Here is an 18576-nt window from a genome sequence, read left to right as displayed (position 1 = left end):
AATTGTCTTGTACAGCAAAGGAAAAACTGCTGCTCTTCCCCAGGCCATACAAGGGAAGAGTGATCAGGTCTTGGTGGTGGGCTTGGAACCTGCTGTGAAGTTGCAGCAAGGCAAAGTTGTTTAAGGATGAACTTGTGACACTTGTCACTGAAGTAATTGATATTTTGCAATATATAAATAAAGCTGTACTTCAGTTAAACCACATAATTTTCATCTGATATTTTTTCTGTATCCTAAACAGTGCTCATTACCTTTTCTGGGTAAGCTTGCACTTCATCTGGTTCTGCTATTAACTGCTGGAGTGGTTTTGAGCTTACTAACAATGTGCTGACTTATTTCAGCTGAAAATAAAGCTCTGTTTTCCTTCTGACTAATTGTGATAAGTTTCCATTGTGGTTTTGTGAACAAAGAAAAATAGTTGTTCATAAGAATCAGAAAGCTACGTTTAGGGGACTATATCATGATCCTCCAGAGGGCTGTTGTGATCTAGAGGTGGTTATTCTCTTGTTATTTAGGTATAACTAGCTTGGTATAGGTTTGGTCAGTGCTTCAGTTCAATGAGAGACCTACAGTTGAAGAACTGTTCAATATATGCAACTAATGTGCACTCAACTCCTTAGGGGACTTCCATAAATTATTCTTAAGCAGAAAAACACTTTTTTACTTCCATGGGTAAAAAGTCCAACTGATTTGAATTTATTTTCTCAGTTTTATACTTTCCTACTTTGTCCTCAAAATTAAGCATAATTATTTTTTTTTACCATGTACTTGAATAGTTTTTTGTACCCTATGTTATCTGTATCAACATTGCAATTACTTAATCTTGTCAGGAAGTACTTACAATTGTGGTCATGGCCTCATTCAATGGGTAACTGAACAAAAAACTGAATACTTGGATCTGCAGCAAATTGATGTTTAAATCATAGTGTAAAGCACATAGATAAACATTTAGTATTTAATCATCTGTTAAAATGAAATGCATTTTCAATTCTCAGTCGCTTCATATCAAAATGAAAATGTAATAAATGTCAGGATTTTATTTCACATCCCTCTTATAAACTGTGTTGGTAGCATCAGTTTTCTAGTGGAAGCATCTTCTTGGGAGCAGGAGGGTCACACTGGGCAGTTGAGCAAAAGCTTTTGGTAACTGGATTTCAATGGTTAGAGTTTGTGCTGGGTCTCAAAGGTCCTACCCTTCTCTGCACTGTTATTTCATGACTTTTTGTTTCTCCTCCCTCCTCCCCAGTTGGGAAACAGTGTTTTAGAAGATATTTTAGGAATGATGGGGAGCTATACTTGCAGCAAATTCTTTTAGAACGTAGTTCTATATGTGTTTTCCCTCTTTAGTAGGTAATCTAAGCAGAAGAAGGAAGGCAAGCTGCATACTTAAAATATTTAACATTTATGTTGATTTTGTTTTGCTTGTTGTGGCAGTCATGATTATTTCTCCTGGGAACTTTGAAATTTGGTGGAAAAATTAAATATTCCATGACCAGTTCCTTGAAAGCTGCTAGTATTTTGTGTCGTAAATATACTTCCAGAAGCAAAGGTCACATTTGTCTGCCCATGTTTAAAGCATGTAGAAGATGACTTGATTACATAAAAACTATGGGATCTAAGTGTTTGCTCACTTGGCGCTCATTACAGTGAGAGCTCTGTAACTAGAAGGGGGTTTAGATACCGTAATGAAACTCACCTCATATCTTTCATTGTGTATTTCTTTCTTCCATGATTTTAATTTTCTATATTGCATAGGGGTTTAAAAATTTGATTCTTAAACCTTTAAGTTTGCATAAAAAACTAATAATAACTCTTTGGTTTTGTAGGTGCTAAACCAAATGATCTACAATTGGTAATATCACTGTTAAGAATGGATGTGGAGGAGAATAAGAAGAGAGATGATGTTGATGAGAATTTACAAGTTGAGTTGGCAGAAGAATCCCCAAGAAACGCAGCAGGAGAAAACTCTGGATGTGACTCTTCATCTCAGCAGAAAACAAGGCCTACATCAGACGAAGTGTTCAGGAACCTTGAAAAGAAAGAGAAAGAGAATGGCACAAGCAAAACAGCACTGTCAGAATCACCAAACCTGGATGTTGTTGAAGCAAGGAAACGTGAAAATATCTCCAGGAAAAGAAAGCAGAGTTGTTCAGATGACATGAAAGATAGTGGAAGGAAATTGCAAAAAGTTTTAGCTGGAGAAGCATGTGGTATGGTAGCTGGAGCTGTAAAGCAGGAAGGAGTCACCAGTTGTCCTGATAGTGACATATTTAATTCAGATATCCTGTGCCTACGTTATGATTTCAGATGTGCAGCTGCTGATGCCATATTGAAAATTCCCAAGGAAAATAAACATTCACAAGAGGTGTCAGCTGCTGTTCCTGATAAATTATATTCTTCAGAAGAAAGCAGTGTTGTCTGTACAGTTGGAAACATAGATAAAGACCCTAAAGACAAAATGAGTGATCAGTGTTTACCTTCCTGCTCTGATAAGGAAAAACATAAACAAGAAAGCTTCTCTAAACCATCCAAAGAGCAAATACACCCTCACTGTAGTTGCATAGGTGAGTGTAGTTCAACATCGCATATGCGTGTTAAGCGAGATCGTGAGAAATCCAAGATATTTTCTTGTGATCTTTGTGGTTTCCAGAGTGCTGAAGAGAGTCTCCTAAATTCTCATCTCCTTGGCAAGACTCACCTTCGACGCCAAAACCTTGCTGCACGGGGAGGATTTGTACAGATATTGACAAAAAAATCCTTTAGAAACCAACAATCTAATGCAACCAAAGAGAGGAATGTCAGGGTAAAACCTGGGACCAATAAATTAAGGGCAAGAACTGCTGATGCAAAAGAATTAAGTGTTTGCAGTGCACTGAAAGGCTCAAAATTAAGCTTGTCTAAACAAAAGGATTGCAGTGAACTTGTTGAAATGATACCATCTTCAAATACTCCCACTGAAAAAATGGATACTGTGACAGAAGAAACATTGCTTTCTTCTGGTCCGGAAGGAAATGATAAAGTTCATACTGAAAAACTAGAAATACCGGGACCATCTGAAAATATCTTGCAGAAAACAAAATCGCTTCCAATTACCAAAAAGCTGCTTAACAGTTTACACAGGACAAGGAGATTTGACAAAATGAAACACAAAAGAAATGTTTTCTTGTTAAGGTCTTCATTTGGACAGAGTAGGTCTTCTAGATTAAAAAGGCAGGTTAAAAGAAGGTACAGCTTGTTAGGGAATAGTAAGAGACCCAAATCTGAAACTCAGAAGGTACATGTGAAGCCTGACTCCAGCACACAGCTTACACATGATGAATCAAACCCTGTGTCACATACAGAACTAGAAACAGATGCTAAAAGTAATTGTAATACTGCTGCAGAAATACAAGATCTTTCTGAATATAGGCCAAATACCCCTTCTAGCATTGCAGATGCTAAAGATTCTGAAGTTAAACTTACTGCTGATGATGGTGCTCTTCATACTTGCTTGGATTGTGGTCATGTTTTTCATGACAGAGAAAGTTTGGAAACTCATGTTGCAAAACTTCATACAAAAAGGACCCAGTTTCATTGTCAGATGTGTAGTGATTCCTCTGGAGTCAGGGAAGACATGAAGCAACACTGTCATGACAGTGAGCACCAGATGGGTGATTGTAGCTTTAATTGTCAACTCTGTTCATTTACCAGCTTGAACGTGGTCAGCCTTCAAAGCCATATGAGTGAAGTTCATAATATGTCCCATAGTTGTCCAGCTTGCATTCTTTTTTTTCAATTTGAAGAAGAGCTTATAAATCATCAAAAAAATGAGAAACACGGTGGTTCATTATTTCAGCAAGCTACTACATTGACTAACAGTGATCAGACCTTGCAAGTGGTACCTTCCAGTGACTCAGTATCGAGCAATAGCCAAAGACTTACAAAGGAAGTGGAAGTGTCAATGCAAACAAAAGGTCCAGACTCTTCCTTCATAAATCATAGAAATGAACTAAAGCATTCTGTTCTGAATAAAACTAAATTTCAATGTAAAAAGTGTTTTTATAAGACAAGATCTTCCACAGTTCTTACAAGGCACATAAAACTCCGACATGCACAAGAGTATCACTTCCTTTGCAAAGCATGCAATCTCTACTCCCTGAGTAAGGAAGGAATGGAGAAACATATCAAAAGAAGCAAGCATCTTGAAAATGCCAGGAAAAACAACATTGGATTACGTTTTGAAGAATGTATTGTAAAGGTTTGCGTTGGTGTTGGTGGCATTAAATCAGTGGTGGATACTTCCATTTCTGGGAGTGGAAATACAGAATTGGATAAAGAAATTATACAGGTTTCATCATCTTCTGTGGAAAACATATCGAGAAATAAGGAGTTTGTTCCATCTGAGCAAAGGATTGGTGAAAATGAGTTGGTTTTAGCTGATGCATCCAGAGGAGGGAAACTTAAAGGTACTGTTTCTAGGACATGTACCCATTGTGGCCTTTTGGCCTCCAGTGTTACAAATTTGACTGTTCACATCAGGCGAAAACACAGTCATCAGTACAGCTATTTGTGTAAGGTTTGCAATTACTACACTGTCACCAAAGGAGATATGGAACGTCACTGTGCAACCAAAAAACACAAAAGCCGAGTTGAAATAGAAGGATGTGGAAAACAGAACTCGGAGATCATCGTTAGCCCTGAAGGAGGTAATTTTGAATCCATAAGCAAAAAGATTAATAGCCCCATGGCTGCCTTGCCTGAACATATTGAGGATGGTGGCCAGTCATCAGATGTGGAAAATTCTGTCTTAGACAATCAGGAAGCTGAGCGAGGAGATGCTGAGTTAAAAGCTGCAAATGCCAGTAGGCTGCCGGATTTGCAGCCTGGTAGGAATCCACTGAATATAAACCAACGTGTGTTACTGGAACCAGCAAGGTTTGCTCAAGACTGTGACCCAAGCTTCCAGAGAAGAGCTATGGGTGCAAATGACAACAAGTGTGTACACTGCAGCTTCATTGCTCATTCTGCTGCTTCTTTAGAGCTGCATGTGAAGCGAAAGCATACAAAACAATTTGAGTTCTACTGCATGGCTTGTGACTACTATGCTGTTACTCGCAGGGAGATGATAAGGCATGCAGCAACAGAGAAACATAAAATTAGAAGAGAATCTTACATTCATTCTTCTGCGGAGGAAGCAAATGCAGCACATATCACTAAAGAAGGCAGTGTTTTGCCTCAAGAGGAGCACCATCGCAGTGCAGGAGAATCAAAAACTGTTTTAGATGAAACAAAGCGTGCCAATGATGCATCAGAAGGTAATGATATGAATAAAAGCTTTACTGAGTCTACTGCCTTAAATGAAAATACATCTCCAGGAATCTCTAAAGATGTCAGTTCCCAAAATGCAGTAGGAGATGAACTTGATAAGGAGTCTAAAAATGGAGGAGAAAACCCTTTTCGTGAAGGATTTCAGCAAACTCCTCAGAAAGATAAAGTTGTTGAACTTGTCAAGGAAGTATCAGTTAAAGTAACAGGTACTTGTGAGCTGCAGAAAAATAAGCATGGGCAGGAGCTGCTCAATTCAGATGATGATTGCGCTGCAGAAAATCAAAATAGATCAAGCACCACAAACTTCAATTCAGAAAAAGGTGTGGAGAGCTTGGAAGAAAATAGGGAAAACCCAGAAGCAGAGTGTAGAGACAAAGACAGTCTCAAAAAAAAATCACTGAAGAAAAATAACCCACTTATGCTAAGTCTTCCTGAAACAAGTAGTGCAGTAGAGCAATCAAATTTTGCTGGAAATACTGGAGAAGCAGTACAAAATAGACGTAGTTTAGATGGTAACAGAAGTTTCAGAGAGTATCCTACTGGGGAGGAAAAAGCCCTTATGGAAGCACAACATGAAGCTGAAGTAACTATAAATAACAATGTTTGGGAGGCAGATGGCTCAACAGCTGAGGGCACACAAGAAAGTAGTAATGAGGCTTTAGGAACAGTTATCAGTGCTGATGATAATGGAAAGGCAATGCAAAATGTTGGCAAGTTTGATTCTTCTATAGTGAGGTTAAAAAGTCATCAAGATGCAGAGGCCACTGACCATTCTGCAGAAGGGCAGATGTCAGGAGCAGTGAAAACTAGTGAGCTCACAGTGAAAGCAGACACTTCAACAAGTGTTGGGAAAAAGAAAAAGTCAGAAGGAATTTCCCTTGGGGAATCGACACGTATTCGCTGCGATGACTGTGGTTTTCTAGCAGATGGTTTGAGCGGACTAAATGTTCACATAGCCATGAAACATCCTTCAAAAGAAAAGCATTTTCATTGCTTACTCTGTGGAAAATCATTTTACACAGAAAGCAACCTTCACCAGCACTTGGCCAGTGCTGGGCACATGCGAAATGAGCAGGCGAGTGTGGAGGAGCTGCCCGAAGGAGGCGCAACCTTTAAGTGTTTGAAGTGCACGGAGCCCTTTGACTCAGAGCAGAGCTTGTTTCTCCACATCAAAGAGCAGCATGAAGAGCTGCTTCGTGAAGTCAATAAATACATTGTTGAAGATACTGAGCAGATAAACAGGGAGAGGGAAGAGAACCAAGGCAATGTCTGCAAGTATTGTGGGAAGATGTGTAGAAGTAGCAATTCCATGGCCTTCCTAGCTCACATCCGTACCCACACAGGTATGGAAATGCTGTTGTTGCAACTGGTCTCTTTCAAACAGAGTTTGAATTACACCATTGGAATTATACCATTGGTCTTTTTCTGCTTGTTAAGCCCTTTAATATTTCTTATGAACTGCATTTGTATTGCCTGATAAGCCCCGGTGAAATTCAAAATTATCTAAAAGGGTATGAAAATACAGTGATCAAAGGGCAGAAAATGTAAGAACATTTCAAGTGCAGTCACCCTTCTGCTTTTTGTTTCATATAGAGAGATTTTCTTTTTAATCTAAACTGTAACCATTGATTGGTTCTTCTGTTTATGTAATGAAGCAGTAGTGGTTTGAGAGAACAATTAGCTGTTCTTTCTAACTTTCTGTGCAGTTGTTTAATTTGTTTAATATCCAAATTGTTTATTTCATTTCAATTTAGTGGAACTTTCAGCATTACATAACGCTTCAGAATAGGCATTTCCAATTACATCATTCCTAAATAAATACCAATAAGAAAGCACAAGAGTTTTTTGTAGAAATAAGTTATAGCGGTTGGAATTGGTCAGCCTTTCTGGAAGGTGGTATGCAGTGCTGATGTGTTGCTCAGGGATGTAGCATCTGATTTAGTTTCTGTGCTGATCACACTTTAAATTCATTTTTATGTTTAATTTTAAGTGGAAAATTTAAAAACATTTCTGTAGAAAAATGCATAAGCTGCAGTTCTAAATTTATGTAAAAATTCACTGCTATGTTTCTATAAACCTGCCATACATTCTTTATTTTAAATAGACAGCTTTTCTAAATCACTGAGCTCTGCTTAGACAAGTGGTGTCTCCATGGTTGAATTTATGAGTGGATTTGAATAATAAATTCACATTTCAATGAACATATTTTCATTAAAACTGTAAGGTTTATTTTACTGTACTTTTAAATAATGGCTTATTATGGAAGCTATAGTTTAAATTCATGCAGTATTTGAAACTTAGTGCCTGGTTACAAGGAACAGAACAAAAAGGTAAGAAAAAAAGCAGCATAAAAGAATGGTAATTCCTGGCATAATCCTAAAATAGTTTTGTAAGTTTTTTTATGAAAAGGCAAGGGCGTGACTGGACAACAAATCCTAAAAATTAATCTCAGGGAACATGGACGTTGTATTTCAAACCTTTCAAAGTATTTTACTGTAACTGCAGTATTCATGTATACCAATAACTCACATACTTAATACTTCCAGCATTACTTCTGTCCTGTCAATAGCGTAGTTATCTGTATTGCTTCAGCTAATATCCAACTTCGAATGCAGTGTTAAGTCTTTAGAGGGATGCTCATGTTCACATGGTCAGAACAGCTGTATAAGCCCTTAATATGCCCTCTTACGGCAGATAAAACTGAATAAAACTAAGGGGGAGGATGCTAATGGAGCTCTCTTTAGAATTCTTTATGCAACTGTCTGGTCAAGACATGTTGCTTATAATTGATGTGTCCATTACTTGAATTCTCTTGTAATTATAGTCAATAAGTCTTGTAAATGTGTTAAAGCTCACTAAAAGCATACAAATTCAAGAACAGAGTAAGGCTAATAATTTAAAATAATCAATGTAGGCATTTCAGCACTTAATTTCCCTTGTGTGTTGATAGCTGATCATTCTTAATCCATTAAGATTTATTTAGTCGTTTACAATGCAAAATAGGTTTGCACTGGTCACTTGTGCCATTTGAAAATGTCCACCAGGTTAAGTGCAGAATGTAGTCCATTAGTCTTCCTTGACTATATGTATTAATTGCATTTAAAATCAAGTTAATGTGGATGTGAAAGTGAGGTAACTATCAATATATGACAAAGCAACCCTACTTACATAAGTTACATCATTGATTGTAACATTTAGTAAAAGTTAGTGTACTTTTTAACATCTTGTGTGTAGGTCTTATCATGGAGTATATTTTTACAGTGCTTTTGGATAGCACTAAATATGCAAAGCAGTGAAAGAATACATTTAATTTTGCAAGTAATTTTTTGATGCAGAAGTATAGAAGGGTTACAGAACAGAGTTTCATCTGTACTCTTTCTCACTGCTACTTTAAACTAAATGTTTTTCTTATGCTTTGCTTATTGACATTAATAGTAATGTGGAGACTTTTATTAATACTTAATGGGAAGAAGGCTTTCTCTTCCAATCTCTTATTTTCCTGATTGTGTTTTTTTCTTATAGAACCTTTTCTTTCCATCTGTATCACAGTGGATAGAGTTTAATAATAAGCAAATATGTTTAGGTTATTGGGAGTGGTGGCAGAGGGAACTGATCTACTGCACCACCTGTATGTACATTTCTTGTAACGTTGGTGAGGCAAAGTCCACCATTTCCAGCTTCTCACCTGTCCCAGGGTAACAACAGGTACATAAGAGCACAGCCACATATTTTCCCATTTATTGTTCTGATTATATGCTTTTAAAAGTCTTTCATCAGCATCTAGATGTACATAAATAGGTTTATATACATGGGTATATATATGTAACCATTACCAATTCCTTTCCTTTTTTTTTAATTGAATAATCAGTGATGATATGGGGTGGTGGAGGGAAGGCAAGGGAAAGTTGCAGAAAGATACAACTAATGATTTCCATTAATAGAAAAATAATGTTTCAAAATACCATTAAATAATGTAGGAGATTTTCACATTGCAAATGAAAGGGAAGCTTTGCTGTAGAGGACCTAACAAGTAAGTCCATCACATGTTGACAAGTGAAAATGAGGAAGTGTAAAGAAAAATAAAAGGAGTAGTAGAGGTGGAAGACTTTTTAGTTTGCAGTTGATGGAGGTCCCATAAACTTAATTAACAATCAACATCTGAGGAAAAATCACCTGCAAATGCATCATCTTTGTTTCTTTTCTCATCAGATTTCTCAGTTAATGGCAGTTGTGCCCAATGCTAGTATGCTGTATTACTGCCCATGTCCTAAACATAGGAGGAAATGATATGATGACATTCCATGTGGCTCTGCGCACTTTGTATTGGGCCTGAGCTAGGAGCACAGCTATGCCTGCAGGTGCAGGTGATGTTGCCTTTGGATGACCTAAAATTGTGTCAGTGAATTTTTTCATATAGCTTTGGGTCTGTATTCTCCTAATGTAAAGCAAGAATTATGAACTCGAAATTTTTTTACAAAAAAGTAGAATGGTTTATGTCTGCCTGACCTGAACTCTTAAATTTAGTTTTATTTTCAGTTTAGTATAGTTGTGTTGGTTTTTGTTTGTTCTGTTGTTGCTGTTCTGTTTTTGTTTTGTTTGTTGTTGGTTGGTTTGTGTAGTGTTCCCCCAATTGTTAAGAGCCTTTTTGTTTCCTGCTACCATCAGAAAATGTACATTTGTTTTCCATACCATAACCTGCAGGTAAAGTAGCTTGGTGGATTTTTGGCTTTTTTTTGCCTTTTTTTTTTTTTTTTTTTTTTCAGTAATTTGATTGAAAAGATGACATAGTGAAAGCATTTTTCTCTTTTTCTTTATGAGAATTTAAAGCCACATGTGAATCCAGTAGTATCACAGTTTAAAACAGTGTAAGAGTACTGCTGAAGTTGGTGATAAGTTAAAGCTAACATTTAACAAATGGTTAAATGCTTTACATTATTTCAGACATCTTTATGACAAATACAATTTTTTTCCCCTACCATTAATTTCATCTAATGTCTTCATTTTTACTATAAAATTTTGGGTTGTTCCATCCAAGAGCATACTGGAACAAATTTGGCACCGGCAACCTAAAAGGGAGATTTTGTTTCAGGTGATAAGTACTAACTGGAGCCTGCCAGCACTTGAATTTTCATGGACTTTAAATGGAGATGTTAACAGATATTCAGCTCTGGATCTGAGAAAAAAATCAAAACCCCTCAAGGCCTCAGTGATTTTTGGATGAGAGCAGTCAACAGAATAATACATTTCTGTATTGTCAGCACACTGTAGTCACGATTGGTCTGAACTCGAGTTCTTCACAAAGGAGTCATGTAAATGGAAAACAGCAAAGGTCTTGTATGGAAGCCCTGTGGGACACCTGCAGTAGCAGAATGAGGAACGAATTTACAATTTAATCAGTAGGAGAGAAACTAAGGGAACATAGGATAGAATCCACATGGTATTTGAATTCTGTGAGAAAAAAAAGCAATATAAACACCAATAGATTAAAAAAAATCCTCTTCACCTGTGGCCTTGTTGTTATTAATTGTCCAGCTAGAGATCATAAGTTAAAACATCAACTTATAATGGTCTTCTAATGCAAAGATAAGGACTTGGTTTTTTTATTTGCCCTGGTTTCTTTGTAGAATGCAGTGTTGATTTGAAATGACGCCAAATTATTGATTAATTCAATTTTATCAGGATCATTTAAATAAACTGGCTTTTTTTCAGTGTGATGGATAGAATGTGATTGCTGTGAGCTGCAGTCTGAACCTGCTTTTGACATTTAAACATATAAAGCTGACTAGATATAACCATTGAGGTGCTAAATATATTTTACATCTACTTCCAACAGTAGAAATGGAAGTATTAAGAGATCTGGCTTCATTGTCATTGAACTGTGAAATATTCAACCTTGTCTGCCTGTGCTTAGTACTGTTGACTTTTTTATTTCAGTTAGAAGATTAAAATTAAATGCTTCATTTTTCGTTAGCTTTTGGAAATTAAATTGAAATTTAAGACTCTAAAAATTTTTACGAAGATCCTCAATTTCACTAGTGGTTTCTTGGAGGATATTCTATTTTCAAGGGCAAAGCAAAAAGGTTCATTGATCAAGTATGATATAGTGCAACATTTTTCTTATCAGAGCTCTTTATGTATATTTATTAAAGATCCCATATTTCATAATATGTCTAACTGTATTGGAAAAAAATATTTCACAAAACATACACTAAACATAATATGGAGACTCTTTGACCATATTGTACTTACCTTTAACTGCAATTCTATGATTTTGATTTATTCATTTAAGGATTTAGTGGTCAGAAAATTGGTAAGTGCTTCTAGAGTGATGTTGCTGCATAATAACCTGGGGACTGACATGTGCCCAATTTAACTATGTCAGTAAAAAAGATAGTTTTTCCAGCTTGAGAGATCATCACTGTTAATTAAGATAGACAAATACTTTGACTTTTTGCTGAACTGATGTGGTACAAGAAATAGGTTACTTTTCCTTGGAGAAATAATTTCAGAGTTCTTTGGTCTGCAGCAGACATTTAATATTAAAGTTTGTTCTTGAAATAAATAATAGCCAAAATGTCAATACTTCTGGTTTGCAGAATAATCATAAATTCTTGACCATAAAACAGTCATAAAGGCATAATATTTTATCCACTGTATATTCATACATTGCATGCCATTACAATAGCTAGGTGATGAATCATTTGCTGTGTGTGACAGAACAAATCTGAAATACCAATGCTAATGTGAAATCTATTCAAAGTCAGAAGACTTGTAATATTCTTTTACTTTAAAAATATTTGCTAAAAAAAGTACATTTTGCAGTTTAAATCAATGCCAAGCCACTTTAAGACCACTACCCGAGTTTCAGCATTTGGCTATTGGGAAAGGTGTAGAATAACTTTTGCTATCTTGTTGAAGCATTATCTGTCTATTACATTTTCTTCTCATTTTAATATATTTTGTTGATTTTTAATGATAAGAAAAAGACCAGATTAAAAGTTAAGAGAGCATTTTCTGTGATTTAGAACTTGAGGAAAATTTAATGAGTAATGTAAAGAATATACTATGTAGAATATACTGTCTGTGTCCTGGGAGTTAGAAATTTATGTACGAGACACCTTTTTATTAGGCAAAAATCTCAAACAGGTTAAATGTGGGATAGGTTTTAAAAGGTTATTTTTTCCTCAGGAATTTTTATTTCTTTAACTGTGGGTGATATTTTATTCTAATTCAACTCATATCTTATGCTAAATTTTACTTAGGATCAAAGCCATTCAAGTGCAAGATATGCCACTTTGCAACAGCTCAGCTTGGAGATGCCAGAAACCATGTCAAGAGGCACCTTGGGATGAGGGAATACAAGTGTCATGTCTGTGGGTGAGTAAATTGAAACAGTCTCCACCATGGTTAACCAGGAGAAGAGCACAGAATATGCATTGTTTCAGAATTGAAAACTCTGATGTGAGCAAGAGTGGCTAAAATTATGCATGCATATCCTCCTTTCCATTGTTATGGTAAATTCCTTAAATACAGTTATGACATTCTTTTCCCACTTCTAATCCTGCACTGAAGATGAGCAATTTTATGGGCTACAAGGTCAATTTGAACCTGTAATCTGTAAATTGACTAAATTATAGGATGTTCATTCACATTGCCAGGGAGAACTGTAAATTCCATTTAAAGACATAAAAAATATATAATATAGACTTTACTGTGTGGGGTTTTTTCTTTTGCTATACTGTTATAATTTTAGTACCATTAACAGATTTCTGGACTCCATTAGGGTTTTCATTCTTTATGAAAACAAAACAGAAGACAGATTTTTCAAACAAACGGATCTAAAATATTGCAGGCATATGAGTTTTCAAGTAAATTGAAGTCTTTTATGTGTGCTTGTGTTTCTGTTTGTTACCCAAAAAGTCTTGTTTTTCTTTTAACAATCGTTATTTCCTTAGAAGGATCGTTCATAATGTTTAATTGTCCTTCAAATGTGTTGCATTTAATAGGAGGCATTGAGACTCCTTAATGCAAAACTAATTAATTTAGCAGAAATGTTTAAAAGGTTTTAAAATGCCATGGCATATATGGTACATCATAGGACATTCAAAGTTGGATTTTAATACCCTAGTTCTGATTAAAAATATATTTTAATGTTATTATGCTGAAGAAATTAACTAATATATGCATCGTATAAAAACATTTTACGCAAACCTATGTAACCTGCTATAGCAGTCTTATGGTTAATGTGTAGAAGAGCACAGGTTCAATTAGATGGTGCAGTGCACACATGCATGGTGTGGTGTGATGTTGGGGATAATATTCAGCAGGAGGAGGTATTTTAGCCTTAGCGTACCAATCTACTGCAGAACAAAGTGAGTTACACATTTTAGAAGACAAGTGAATCTTCAGCTGAAGATGCAGCTGAGTGATTTTCACTGATTCATCTCTCTGTTTTTCAAATAATTTTGCATGCAGCATTATGAGATACTTTGGATGGGTTTATTCACTTAAGAAAATTAATTGCTGACTTCTTGAAATGAGAAATAAAAATGTATGATCCCAATTCTTAAGTCCACTGTATATCTGTCACACTGTATTAGGAATGGCAAAGCACGACATAGGCTCTCTAGCTGGGTTATACAAGAGAGCCAGTTTTATTATTCCAGATCTTTTTTATAGACAGGTCCAAGAAGGTGCAAGAGGTAAAAATGTCATTGGTCATTAAACCAACACATCACCATTATTGGACAATTAGGAACTACACCCCTTGACTGCTTCTTGCAAGTAAACAACAAGGATCCAAACAACACCTGCAAAGGTTGTCATCCTTCTCCAAGGACTGTTTGGATTCCTCCTTATGATTTCTCAGGCCCGAGTGAGAACTAGTTTCACACAGGCAATGTGCTCCTTTGCCTGCTTTCTTGCATTCAGCATCCATATATATCAGTAGTAGAATAAATTGTGCTGCTCCTTATTTTGAAGCATAGTTAATATGAATGTGGTAGGGTATTTTATATTGTTTTAAAAATCTCATTTGCTGTCTCTGCTTTGTCAATTGACAAGAATTTGACATGGAAGATAATTAAAAACTACAGATCCACAGAAGTGTTTAGCAAAGGCTAAAATCTCTTCCACAGGAACAAATGTCCACAAACTTGACATTGGTTGTTTGTTAAATTCCCTTTTAACTTAAAGTGAAAAATCATCATATTATTTAACTGTTTCCTTGTGGGAGGAAAAGTAAAAATAATTTCAAACCAGCTAATACGGTATACTTTACAAAAAAATTAGAGAATTAAAGTTATTAGGATTTGGCATAGTACCTCATTTTTTCAAAAAGTCGTTCTATTGCTTCAGGATTGATGTGTCTGACAGAACCTGTCTCAGAAATTTCACAATTCTTGGCTGGGATTCACAATAGTTATGCAAGAGAGAGAGCAAAACATCTATGAATGATTCAAACTTTGGATTAAAATGGTAGTCACTTTCATAAGCTGATTGCTTATTTTATGTTGCTGATGTGTCATACCTGGTAGCCAGGCAGATAGTTATTTTTCATTTTTGTGTATTGTTAATTTTCATCATCAACATGATGCTGTGCTATTTAGATATAGCAAAACAACTGGTGAAGAGACATACGCCACAATACCCCTTGCTTACAAAAATCTGATTTATGTACCTGTTTAAATAACCATCACATTTCACTTAATGTGCACCAAAAATGTATTTTAACAATTATATACTAATACTGATTTATTTGGAAAAGACATTTTTGCACTGTAACTAACAATCCTGAAGAATTGATCAGGATTTGAAGGAGGAATGACCAGAGCAGTTTGAACCATAGTCCATATAATGAATATGTCATCTTATATGTGGAAGAAGAGAAAAAGTGTTAATAGCCTGTACTGTATTTGTGCTCTTTTAATTGAAAGGACTGGATAACGTGTTGGTTAAAAAAATATAGTATCAACATGAAAAAAGATAAAATTGCTAGGATTGGCTATCGGATTAGTGGCACTATAGAGCATTGGTACATTAACACCACTGACAATGTCAATTCATTACCATTGATGGCTAAATAATCTTAGAAATGCTCAGTGGACCTATTAGTTCCTGAACATAAGCAGCTCATGCTGCATTTCTTCATTAGCTTTAATTGCTATAAATTTTACCTTTTTAAAAATCATGCTTTAAAAGGTGAAGTGATCTTTCAGGAACATTAACTCTGTAATTTTGTCACAAACAGAAGGTCCTGCACTATGTTTTCTTTTCTACAGTAGTTAATATTCTATCCTCTGACTTTTAGATTCTCTGTAATAAGCCCTCTGCTAGTTGTGAGGATAAATTGTGTTTCAAAAGCTTTTGAATCTGCTTGGGCACTTTTTAAAGGTGAAATGTCAGTGCAACATCATGGTGTGGTCTCAAAATACCACGTTTTTTTAAAGGCAAATTATTTCAAAATTTTGGACTTAAAAAGAAAAAGGCAAAAAGTATATTTTTGGTGTTGTTTTAGGAAGGGTTTGCTGTGTCTCAATTTTCCAAATGATCCTCATATTTACATGCTACAAAGTACACAATATATAATTCAGCTAGTTGTTGAAAAAGGCAGTAATTTTGCTGTGTTGTTTTATTTTTTTTAATTGAAGTTCAGGGTTTGTTTTTCTTCAGCTGCACAGCAGAAACTACATGACACAGAAATTGGACACCGCGAATGTTTTAACATTTGGAATAAACCGTCTGCTACCCATTGCCTTATCGCAGATGTGTGTTAATTGTTTTCTTTTCTGTACCCATGGCTGTAAAATATACCCCATTATTTCAGGCGTAATGTCTATTTTCTGTGGGTATATTTGAATTTAATTTTTGAAAGTCTGACTATGAAATTGGCTGGTACTCTGGATTAGGTGAGCAAATCTTGGTTGCCCAGCACTTAAAATTTTTGTTTCATTTGCCTGGTGAAATGATGTGAAAAGGCTTATCGTACACTTTTCAAATTTTATCCCTTAGGTAAAATATGAAAAATGCATTGTTCTGCAGTTGAGATTTTGAACAGAATTTACAGGCAATGTTTGGTTTAAAAATATGTCTATTATTCCTTTGCCTTTTTCTTGCCTTTGCTTTTAGAAACAGAATTTTAGGGTATGTAGTTACATATTTCAAGTATGAGTGGATGCTTCCTTTTTTTTTTATTTTTTTCTCCCCTTTCCTTTATGACCACTTAAAAATCGATTGAAGATGGGTATAAGGTAGGTTTGGATTGTTAAGAAAATTTTCAGTATTTAAAATGTACACATAAACATTTTTTCCTACCTTCCTACAGATTGAAAGGGCATTTGTAGTAATGTCTTTATTATGTTTATTACATGCATATTATTTAATATATAGTAGTCAAATATTTTGAGAACAAAAGTAAGCCTTTCTAGACACAAAGGAATTTGGAGTGGGGTCAAAAAGATTATATTTATTTGTATTTTGCTGGAGTAGCTATGTCTTGTAGTTTTTTGATGTGGTGTTTTGGGATTTTTTTTGTTGTTGTTTCTTTTTGTTGTTTTGTTTGTTTGATTTTTTTGCTTTGTTTTGGTTCTTTGGTGGCTGTAGGTATTAATCTTTATTTACTTTCATCTCCTTAGTTCTCTATTTACTTTGAAACTCCTTTTTTCAGTTAATTCTGGACTTGAGATGTACTGATAAATAAATGTTTTGCTAAATTTGACTGTTTCTTAAAACCTCAAATAAATAAGCTTTGGGGACAGTTATAGTGTCTCAAAAATTGAAATAACCTTGCAAAATTGTTGATGCTAAGAGTAATTCAGATATTTGTATAAAGTTCAGTATTTTAATGACACTGGTTGCTTAGAGAAAGTCTAAACAAAATTACTCACCTATACTGAGCATAGTGACTAATAGATCTTTGTTCTTGATTGATAAGGATGTGCTTTGACCAGCTGCATCAAAAAAAAAAAAAAAATTGGCTGTACTCCTGTTTGTTGTGTCTGAAAAATCTTCTAGATTTTCAGATTTTTTTAACTGATAACTATTAATACAGGCTACTTTTAGTGAAAGGCTGCACTTAAGATTGCCTTTGGCATGCAAAAAAGACTTACTCATAAATTTATTGGTAGGAGCAGGAAAAACATTATATTTTTAAGGATGCCTTAATGTACTGTAATGTAAATTAATTATTTATACTTGTGCAGTTTTGGAAATCTTAAATAGAAAGTTGGTACTCTGGTAAAACTATTTTTGTGTGGTATTACCTAGTTTTTGTGCATTAGAAGGGATCTCTGTGTAGATGATTATAATGTCACTTTCTGACCTTTGCAGCTTGAATAATTGTAAATCATTGCTTCATAACGTGTCAGAGAATGTCTGTACTAGGGAATTAAATGGCAGAATATAATAGACCAAATTATTGCCTGTCATGTTTTCAACAACACAGTTAGTATTTGAGTTACACTTAATCATTACGTGCATTAGCAACTTCATTGGAATCCAGCTTCAGGCTGAGCATGAAATACATTACATTATTTAAACCTCTAATGGTAGAAGTCATTTATTTGTGTTGAAGTGTACAACATGCAGAGTTTCATAAAGCAAGGAACACTTGAGAGCTTAATTTATCCAAATCAAAGTCTAAATGCAGATAAACACAAGTGGCAAAAATTAGTAATTTTTATAGTCTGGAAATATTTAAAAATACATGGTTGTGGGTAATTGTAGGCAGCAGGAATAAATTAAAATCACTATTTTTAGTCAGCTCAGAGAATTAAAACTTTTATATCTAAATAATCAAATGCATCATGAAATTGCATTTTTGAACGAATAATTAATTATACACATCATATCTACAGATGTGTCCAAACAAAAAATATATGTTTGGTGCAGCTGTTTAGATCAGAGATAATTGCATGTGAAGTGACTGTTCCAGATCCAGCTATTCTTAGTTTCTCTATCTGTATTTTGCCATTTGGTCCTATCCTATACACGTGTCCATGTTTACTTTAGTAAAGAAAAATGAAGTGAACCTACATAATAGCTTTCCAAACTTGCATATGCTTTAAAAAAAATTCACAAGACAATTCTAGAAAAATATACGAAGTTAAGTTACATATGTATTATGTTATCTTGCCATTTTCTGTTCAGCTGTCATCATTCTGTTAGATTTGCAAACCTGACCTTCAGTACATAGTCATTCTTTTTGCTATTTAAGAAAACTACTTGAAGTGGAAACAATTTACTTTTATTCAAGAAAGCTCCCAGCACCCT

At 35.0% G+C, this 18576-nt stretch overlaps 1 protein-coding gene across 1 annotated transcript in view; it reads left to right on the top strand.

The window, feature by feature from the left end:
• ZNF407 (zinc finger protein 407) overlaps nucleotides 1-18576 on the top strand; it is a 335252-nt gene that overhangs the window by 23063 nt on the left and 293613 nt on the right. The window contains exons 2-3 of the mRNA XM_015618174.3: nucleotides 1827-6650; nucleotides 12570-12684. Coding sequence (XP_015473660.3) covers nucleotides 1827-6650; nucleotides 12570-12684 — 4939 coding nt within the window. The remainder of the gene's footprint in view (nucleotides 1-1826; nucleotides 6651-12569; nucleotides 12685-18576) is intronic.

This window comes from Parus major, chromosome 2 (assembly GCF_001522545.3).
Source record: "Parus major isolate Abel chromosome 2, Parus_major1.1, whole genome shotgun sequence".
In the NCBI taxonomy this organism is placed as follows: domain Eukaryota; kingdom Metazoa; phylum Chordata; class Aves; order Passeriformes; family Paridae; genus Parus; species Parus major.
This window is presented reverse-complemented; position numbering and strand designations above follow the sequence as displayed.